The sequence below is a fragment of the Brassica oleracea genome, chromosome C5 (genome assembly GCF_000695525.1).
Source record: "Brassica oleracea var. oleracea cultivar TO1000 chromosome C5, BOL, whole genome shotgun sequence".
NCBI classification, from domain to species: Eukaryota; Viridiplantae; Streptophyta; class Magnoliopsida; order Brassicales; family Brassicaceae; genus Brassica; species Brassica oleracea.
The window spans coordinates 23,522,852-23,533,170 of record NC_027752.1 but is presented as its reverse complement, the minus strand read 5'-3'; the positions used below and the strand labels follow the sequence as shown (position 1 = coordinate 23,533,170).

Genomic DNA, 10,319 nt, shown 5'->3' with positions numbered 1-10,319 from the left:
AACCCACTCAGATTTATCCATAAGACGATTAGCAATCTCAAAATCTAAAGTGGCAGGTCCAATCCGTAGACGTCTGAAACCAAATACAATGATAAAATTGTAAAACATTTATACATTTTATTTAAAATGTATCAATACATGACAGATGAATGAGAATAGAGTACTTACGTGGAGGAAGTTGACAAAGTTCTAACTTTTTCCCAATCCTTTTCACGGAAAAACACCAACGCGGCATCTGGCGAGTCTTCTTTGGTTCGATCTATTTGCTCATCATTCCACTGCAGTGGAGCCATGTTAAACGGTTTTGATTTACTTGAGGTCTCAACTTTCACTTGAGATCGATCAAAACCGTCAACAAATGTAGCTTGCGACAGGTCCCGCAAGTCTTGTGTACTCAATCCAAAATCAAAATCATTAGTTTCTGTAGCAATCTTTTTCCCATCCTATTCATTAAAATTTAAAACAATGCATATAAGAAGAAGCCATTTATTCATAACACAAACAAAAAGATTACATTTATAACACAAACAAAGCAGTACATTCAAACATTTTTCACATTAGAAACCTATTACACAAAAGTTTCACATTCCATATTACAATGTACTAAACTGATACAGAATATTACACAGTCGAAATGAAGTTCCAAAAGCCTAGATCCAGCACCCTAACTCAAGCAGCCTAGTTCCAAGTTCATCAAGTTCTACACTTTCTCTTAGGTAGTACCTTTTTTGTTGGTGTAGGTTGATCGCCTTTGCGCTTAGGTGGAGCTTGAGCGCCTTTGCTCTTAGGTGGATCTTCATTGGCTTTGCTCTTAGATGGAGCTTGCTTGGCTTTGCTGTGTAGTGGAGCTTCTTCAGCTGCTTTCTTGCTAGGATAGCTTCCTTCACCGGTCAAACTGATTGTGTCCCTGAGCTGTGAAACCTCAATCTCCATCTTCCCCATCCTCTCTGTAGACATCCTCTCCATATTAGCCATTTGCGTACTGAGCTTATCCCCCAAGGAAGTGAGTGACGTCTGGATGAGACCCTCAATGAAACTCTTAGTTTCAGAACTAAAAGCAAGATTTTTTCCTGCAGATCGCTTACACAACAACTTCTTCTTTCTGGTCACTGCTCCTTCATCAAGAATCTTTCTCTTGCTTTTTCTTACAACCGTTACCGAAGAGGTCTCCTCCTCTACTAAAACATCAGTATCAGCCACAGTCTTATCAGCTGCTGACCCTCTATCCTGGCTGTCGGCTTCCTCCATTTCAGTCTCTTCAGGCTCTAAACTGGCCATTCTGTGGAGCTCCAATCAAACTTCTGTCTGATCCTATCTAGAAGAAGGTCCACTCGTTCATCTTCCATCTCACCCTTCCTTGTATAGTCAACATGCTGAAACATATCACCATTACCAGTCACTGAAATAACTGAGAACAAATCACCCTGTAAAACAGTTCAAACATTAAAATCAATACAAATTTTACAACAACCATATATAAGAAAACAATGTGAGATAGTTACCTTCTTAGTTAAGGAGTCCTCAAGCTCAATGATGTCTTCATAAGAAACGTTTGCAACTCCTTTCCAATTGCCACACCTTGGACCGACGAAACTGCCAGAGACGTGTCTCCCACATATTTCTCCAAAATCAGGAATTGCTTCCATAATTCAAATCTGGAGAGCATATGAGAAACCCTCAAAAATGTAGCTGTCCTTCTTACCCAACTTCTTCCTAGCCTTCTCAATCGAACATAGCAGGAAGTCATACGAGTGAAGACCCCAATGGAACTTCCGGAGCTTGTCAAGATCCATCACCAACTTGATGTACATATCTGGGATGTTCACCTTCTCATCTCTCCCCATCACCACACCCATTATCACACACAGGTAGATCAACCTCATCCTATCAATCCGAGTCCACTTGTGAACTTCTTTTAGATGCACCTTTCGGATCGACTTCAAGGTGATCTTATCACCAGTCCTTAGTAGGTTACTCCAAAACCCCCCGTCATTTTTCCATGTTACTACGTCACTGTTGCTTTCCCGAGAAACTTTGAGGCCTGTCACATCATGGTACTCCTGGAGCGAAAACCGGAGAGGCGTCCTCGCAAAGACAAACCACTTCTCATGTATCTTCGAGGTAATCAGCTGCTTACACAAGAAACTATCCACCAATTTCCCTGAAAACCCGAGCTTGTTATCCGCAATAGCCATGATATGTTTGAAAACAGGATCTATCTTCACATCATTGTACTCTGCAGACATGGCTTTACCCAGATCCCTGATAAGTTCCATGCGGCAGTAATTGTTGATCTTCTTGACATGAGGTTCCAAACCCTCTCCATAAAGTCGTTTAGGTAGCTCTAACTCCATATCTACAAAAGACCACAAAATGATTTTAGTGAAACAGAGACAAACACAAGAACAAAACCAAATATAAAACTCAGAAACAGAAAGACTATCTTCTTGGTTACAAACAAAATTAATTAACCAAACCAGATAAAACGAAATCAATTCAACAAACACATACACACATCAAACAATAGCCGAATCGAGGAACATGAAATAAAGAAAGATAAAGTTCGGACGTAATACCTTAGCGACGCAGCGGCAAGAGGAGGAGATACACGGAGAGAGGCCGAGAGAAGCGACGAGGCGGCAATAGGAGAAGAGACGCGGAGAGAGGCGGAGAGAAGCGGAGAGGTGGCGAGAAGCGGAGAGGTGGCGAGAAGCGGAGAGGCGGCGAGAGGCGGAGAGAGGTGGAGAGAAGCGACGAGGCGGCGAGAGGAGGAGAGACACAGAGAGAGGCGGAGAGAAGCGGAGAGGCGGAGAGAGGTGGAGAGAAGCGACGAGGCGGCGAGAGGAGGAGAGACGCAGAGAGAGGCGGAGAGAAGCGAAGAGGTAGCGAGAAGCGGAGAGAGGTGGAGAGAAGCGGAGAGTAGAAGAGAGACAGAGATGTGAAGAGAGAAGCTTCGGTGGTTTCCGTCTTTGATTTCACCGGAGGGAACAGAACGGAGAAGACACAATCGCCATCTTTTTGGCCGTGAAAGAGAAAGGCGGAGAGACCAAAGATGTTGTTAGGGTTAGGAAAATCAAATGTTTCTACACCTTTTGTTCTGTTTTTTTTTCCCCTTCAGGCAACTTTATTTAACCAACATTGAATCATTTTTTTTCAATACAATTAATTATGTTTAATAAGATTAATTATAGGTTACTTTTGGTATTATGGAAAACATTATACTATAGAGACAACTTAATTTTGGATTTATACCATAGGGACAACTATTGTGTTTTCTTGTTCTCTTTTGGCAATTTTGCCAATTTATATTCACAACCAATTTGCTCACATTTTATTATACCTTCTACATTATCCACTACAACTACAGGTCATATGATTTTCCCTTGATCAACAAGACATGAAACTTTTAATTTGTACTATAAACCACTAAAACTATATTAAACAAAACACTTAGACTTCACCTCTTATAACATTTTTAAATTACAATTATTTGTCAAACATCTCTGCACTTGCGCGGAGCTATACCCCTAGTAATATGATAATGATAATGTGACTATAGTCTGATGAACCTTTGTTTAATACATGTATAATATAGATGTATAATTTAAAACATAGATCTTACAGGGAAGTTAAAATTAAATGATAGATGATGGATATTTAACTCTTTAAGGAAATATATTTAAAAGAAAGGTTAAGCTATGAATAATAATAATGTGATGTCTAACTTAAAAATCCACCTAGAAGAAGTTATAATGTTTCTGTTTTAATAAGATAGATTAAGAGCTGTGAAGAAATTTGATGGTATTTCTAAGGGAAAATTCAACAGTATATATATAGTATACATAAGTAGGTTTTCGGATTGTTTGAAAAGTTAAAATAATTAGTATTAATTACCTAGAAATCATATTTTAGCGTGATACATTGAGCCAATATTAATGTAAATTTTCAATAACTACCACAAACATATTTGGCCAGTTTTTTTTTAATGGTCGGAATTATAGACTTGATGACAAAGTATATTATTATCTTAAATTAAACTTACCATATAGAGCTTCTTCAAAAAAATTTATCAAGCTTAAAAATTTGGTGGAAGCATTAACTTAGTGAAAAAGTTTCTTATTTATTTAAACATCCTGGTATAAAAACAATTAATTTAAATTTACCAAAAGAGTTTGATTCTAAAATTGTTTATCACAAAAATTTGGTTCAAATTTTAGGATTATTGTCTTCTAACATTAATAATATCAGCCGTTTACGATCTCTTTCGGCTTAATTAATTAAAAAGAACATTTAAGCGACCTAATTTATAGATAGTCCAAAATAAGTAGTTGTTTTCTAATTATATAGCTTACAAAACTAGAGTATATATTAGAAATTGATTCTTGATAGTATAATAGACTATGTCTCTTCTGAGTATATATTGTGTCTCTTCGGAGCATATAATTGTCTGCAGCAACACAGAATAACAATTACACAAATGAATTAGAGATTCCCACATCAACAAAGTTTTGAACCTACTAACAATGAACATTTGAAATACAATTTTGGTTACCGCTCATTTGTGAATTATTGCTTTTTTTTTGTTATGAAAATTACAATTTTGTTAAACTTCAAGGTTGTGAAATGTTGCGGACAATGTACTGACGACGAAACAAAACTTTCAATTGTGTTGCTTTGCATTCTTCTCGATAATAGTGTTATCCGGTGTTGCTCTGTCTTTTATTTTTTTAATTCATTATACGCTTTGTTAATTTGTGCTATTTTTCTATATGGTTTAGGTGAACAGAATAATAAACAAACGTCAAGAATTTTATATTTAACAGTTAGCAAACGCTCAAGTGGTTATTATAATCCGGGACATCATGGCCCAATGATAAGGACAGACTCCTTTCTGCATCCAGATTGCGAGTTCGAATCCCGTCGGAGAAAACTACTTCATGATGTTTCTGAACAACCCATACGGATATGGACCTATGCTTTAGGACCCATTTGCATACCCGGACAGAGGGTCTATCCATGGGCTGCACTTTCTCTTGAGGATTAGTCTGAGCCTTTCCATAGGCCTAGGATATCCCCATGTTAAACAAAAAAAAAGTGGTTATTATAATACCATAAATAAAATAGTTTAAATATTTATTAAGTGGTTACACAGAGTACTAAGTTAATAATCAGATCGCTGAGTATTATGTTTATTATATGCATTTATGTTTGTGTTAGTATTAGTTTTCGTAGCAATTGAATTTTGGACTTATTAATTTTTTAATTAATTCTTATACTGTCACATAAGTAACACTTAAACAATTTTTTTTTTAATTAATACAAATTTAAAATTATACCTTTTTAAATAATTCTCTATTAATATATAGGAGATTCCGACGCAAACTCCTATAAGAGCCTGTTGTTGGAGGTGGCCTTATGCATAACTATTTACTATATTTGTAATTCTTCTAACAATGCAGAAAAAATCTTCATCGCTCATAACAACTTCTATTCTTGAATCGTTTTGACTAAAGCCTTGTACGTTAACTACTCTCTATATAAATACACATTGTTTCGGATGTTATTTCCTATCATGAACTAGAAAATAAAATAAAAAGCAGAGAAAACAAGAATGGTTGCAAATTTAAAGAACAATGCATTCTTGTCTTCTTTTATGTTTCTTTTCTTAATCGGTTCCTCGTACGCCATCACAAGTTCAGAGATGAGCACCATCTGTGACAAAACTTTGGATCCATCTTTCTGTCTTGACTTTCTCAATTCAGAATTTTCATCTCCTAATCTTGAAGCCTTGGCGAAAGCCACACTTGATGCTACACAAGCAAAAGCAACACAAACATTTAAAAGACTCCAATCTATTATCGATGGAGGTGTCGACCCCCGATCCAAACTAGCTTACAGATCATGCTTAGATGAATACGAGAACACCATTGGAAACCTCGAGGAAGCTTTTGAGCATTTAGCTTCTGGAGAGGGTGAGGGGCTGAAAACTAAAGTTTCTGCTGCATTGGATGGAGCTGATACATGTCTAGATTATGTGAAGAGATTGAGATCTGTGGATGATTCTGTTTTGAATAATAGTAAGGGAATTAAGAATCTTTGTGGTATTACTCTTGTCATCTCTAACATCCTACCACGTAGATATTAATTTGAAACCATCATCATGTGTTTGACTGATTAAGTTGTATTATTGGTAAGATGATAATTACATTATTATATACTGTATATATTATAATAAAGTAAGCAAATGTTTTTTTATTTTCAACATTATCATTTCGTCCATGCGCTGATTGGATCAATAAAGACCCATCTTAGCATAAATGGTGACTACAACTAGATAGGGTGGGTAACATTGATTATCCTAGTTTTTGAAACTATATTTGATCCGATTTGTTTCGTTCATATTTATCAATTTTGTGATCTTATTCGATACTTAGCCATTCAGATATACAGAAATAAATATTTTTAGTCGGATATCCACTTCAAACCTTATAAATAAAATATTAAAAAGAAAAAAATAAAAATCCAAAAGTAATATAAAATAATACGGTATTACAAAAGTAAAAAAAAATTACCTTTCAAAAACTCTAATAACTAAACAACTATTTTAAAGATTTTTTAAGAACATTTTCCATCAAAGATTATAATCATGTAGTATATATATATATATATGTTATATATGATCTTTTCAATACATGTATATATATGCACTAGATGAGAATCTTCACCTTGTGTGGAACTTTGTCTATTACCTAAATTAATTTTATTTGATATTTAAATCTAAATTATTAAATTATATATAATTTTAAAATAATATAAAATTATCTAATTTCAGTATCCATGATAATTGATATATTAAATTGTGTTTTTTTTTTTACTATTTCATTTTGGGGGTGTAGTTTTAGATCAAAATCTTCTCACTAGTAATAGCAATCGTTAAGCAACTTGAGTTTGAAATTAAGAATTTTTGTAGCTGTGGATTGAAAAAAATCTCGTCGGCATCAAAAGCTTTAGTAACATCATAACTTCTAAAACATCAAAAAACCAACAATAACGAATAAATATAATATATTATCAACAATTTAGATCTTAGATCCTGTGACAAGAAAATATTACAAACCATTATCCATGTATTCTTGCACACAAACAAATCGAGCATAACATACAAAAGACGATGCATCATTAGATTAGAAAATCTAACACTTTCTTTGGATACTCAAACAGCAGCGTACATGTAAAACGCATATCACTAACTGATAAGAATTTGAATTAGCATCATGTTACAACATAACATAATATAAAACTAAACACAAAATAAAACATATGTTATAATACAAATAATTAAGGGGGACTTGCCAAAAATTACTTAAAACTTGATTTTAATTGATAAAGTATACCTCAAATACAATCATGTTAAACACATATCACTAACTGATAAGAATTTGAATTAGCATCATGTTACAAAATTACATAAATATAAAATTAAACACAAAATACAAAATATGTTATGGTACAAATAATTAAGGGGGATTTGCCAAAAATTACCTAACACTTGATTTTAATTGCTAAAATATACCCCAAATATACAATCAAATGTAAAACTAATATAAAAAGGTTGTGAAATTACAATCATCTCCTTAGGACCAAAAACAATAAACATGTAATCACTTTTATGATTTTAACCCTGCAAAATCTTCTGTTTCCATTATAACCCTGCATAGTTTCTAAGATCTAAACCTACAAGAAAGAGAAAAATAGTTAAAACCCAGTAACGCAAGGTTGCTATCACTATCCCTCAAATCTACGGCGAGTCTCTGACCAAACAAGACCATGACAATGATGGGAACCAAAAGAGTTACAAGGATGGTGGTACTTATTGATTCATGAGGTACGTCCAACTTAAAATCTACGCAATTGGTGAAAAAGAAGATATTGCAAGTGACCAGTACTACAAGGTTCGGGTTAGCCATCAGTAATGGACAAGTCATTGCAGGATCCGAGAAGTGTAACATAGTTTATTTTCCATACAAGGCATGGAGATTGTTGAGGAATTTTTGTTGTTCGAATTGGAAACAACCGGTGGTGTGGTTCTTGGTTATTCATGGCTCAAGACCTTGGGTGAAACACATATAAGTTGGGGGGCTTTACACCTTAAGTTATCAGAATGATCAACAGAGAGTGAGAATTGTCATAGACCATACCCTGATGTGAAACAAAATATCTTTAAGGTATATGGAGAAATCGAGAGAGAAGAAATAGTCTATTTACTTGAAGGACTATTTTATGGTAACATTTCAGAACAAAGTATCGTTCTTAGCAGAGCTCTAAGACATCCAGAACACACAAAAGAAAGTTCAAAACGTGGCTAGATAGAGAGAGAGAAAAAAAAAGAAAGTGGTTGATTTAAGAGTATGGTAGATTCTTAAGACCGATACTCCACCGAGAAGGCCAGTTCCGTCCAATCGATGATTCTATACGATTGTGAGGCGGAAGCTCTGTCCATATCAATCCGTACAGGCCAGTCATATTCTGTGATGGTCAAGTGGAGGTGCTGTCTGGAGTTAGTTCAGATCCACGGGTTCAGATCAGTCGAAGTTCTGCTCGATACTCCGCCGGGAAGTCCGAAGAACTGTCCAGGAGCTAATGGAGGTTCTGTCCAGATAAGTCTGTCGAAGCCTGTCAGTTTCTACATGGTGAAGCCAAGGTTATGTCCAAGCCAAGATCAGTTCAGTCTAGTCCAGTCAAGTCGTCCATTGGGTTTTAACCAAGTCTTCTCCTATCAACCAGCTGCTTATCGGCAAAGAACACTGTGAGTTATGATCAATTGATTGCTGACTTGTTTTCATGCAGGTTCCCGTTACTTGGAAGTTGTATCATGGCAGGAGGCCAGGTCTAACTGAGTAACGGTTTGATTAGTTAATAGTTGAGTATTAGTTGATTGAGTTGATATCATGCTTAGTTATTGCTTGGGAATCATAGTAGCATGCTAATGGTTAAGTTGATTGGTTAGTTAGCGAATGCTGAATGCTTGCTTGTTGTTTGAGGTTAGTCAGCTCTTGGTAATGGAGTGACTAACTGGTTGATTTGTTTAGTAATGATATTGTTGTTAATGTTGTAGAGTTAGAGTGTGATGCCATATATCATTTGTGTAACCCACAATGCTAGACATATTTGAGGTGGATTAGTGTTTCCTCGAGCTAGTACCCAGTGGGTTTAAGGAAACCCCTTAGTCGCTGGATCGAGAACACTCAGAGAGACGGGGTCATGGCCTATGGCTGAGTGGTTGCATGGCGGGGTAGTGGCCGGCAGAGACCCGAACGTACTGTGGGCCGCAATCGTCGTGTGACAACCGCCAGTGGCCCGAACATATTGGGGTTGTCGCGCGGTGACCCGAACGTATTGTGGGCCGCGTTCGGTTGAAAGTTCCTTCTTCTGGCCTTTGTGGTAGGAAGATAGGATATTGCCGAGGATAGAGGAGGAACACTAAGTCACAAAGGGTCCTAGTTATAATGTAGAGGGTGTAGAGGGTTGTTGAGCCCTAGATTGATTTGAGTTTGAGTTTAAGTGGTTAGCTAGTGATACCACTCAAATTACCCTAAGGAGTGTTACTCTCATCAAAAGAGGTTCAGATGTAGTACTTACGGATCGAATCCACAAGGAGCTAGGAAACAATTAAATCTAGTGTTTATTAATTCTAAAGGTTGTAATGTTTTAAATAAAATAGCAATAGTAACTAGCGAGTAAATTATAAATGTAACTTAGGTTGGAAATGATATTAGATGCAGGGCCACTATTCAGGTGTTGGAGATTATAATTCCTATAGATGTCTAACTGTTGCATGCATGATATATTAGAGCTCATTCGCTTAACTCAGTGATCAGCTGTCGCATGTACCACTGGTTAAAAGACTAGATCTTGTGTCTCACCGGTTAGATGCCGACACAAGAGAGTGTCGATCGATAGTCTATTAAGACGTCGACCGATACACCTTTGCCAACATCGATCGATTGTCAGTTGAGGACATCGATCGACGGGTTCTAGCCACACGCCTATGCGCGATTATGAAAATGCTCTACTAAGATTCTAAATTGGCGGTTAGCCCTCTCTAGCAATCCTAATATGATAGATATATTTCAGGATGGGATAACAAGGGTGCTTGAATATGCAATCCTATGATCAAGTTCTAGTTAGCTAGGCTAAAACAAGCAATGAATACAAATCTATCATGAATATCACAACAAGGCAGATCTATAGTATGGGGCTAATCCCACAAACCTATCAGAACCCTGGATCTAACAGTTGAACTACTCAGACATAGCAAA

The 10,319-nt window shown here is 36.2% G+C and overlaps 1 protein-coding gene across 1 annotated transcript; it reads left to right on the top strand.

Moving 5' to 3' along the window:
• Positions 1-5,572: 5,572 nt before the first annotated feature.
• On the top strand, positions 5,573-6,230 carry LOC106293995 (pectinesterase inhibitor 1-like). Its single transcript, XM_013729620.1, has one exon. The coding sequence runs from the start codon at positions 5,612-5,614 to the stop codon at positions 6,143-6,145; it is 534 nt and encodes a 177-aa protein (XP_013585074.1). The 5' UTR covers positions 5,573-5,611; the 3' UTR covers positions 6,146-6,230.
• The last annotated feature ends 4,089 nt before the right edge of the window (positions 6,231-10,319 follow it).

What these genes read in the sequence shown, in the direction of transcription:
- LOC106293995 (XM_013729620.1), top strand. Translation starts at nt 5,612, where the DNA reads ATGGTTGCAAATTTAAAGAACAATGCATTCTTGTCTTCTTTTATGTTT.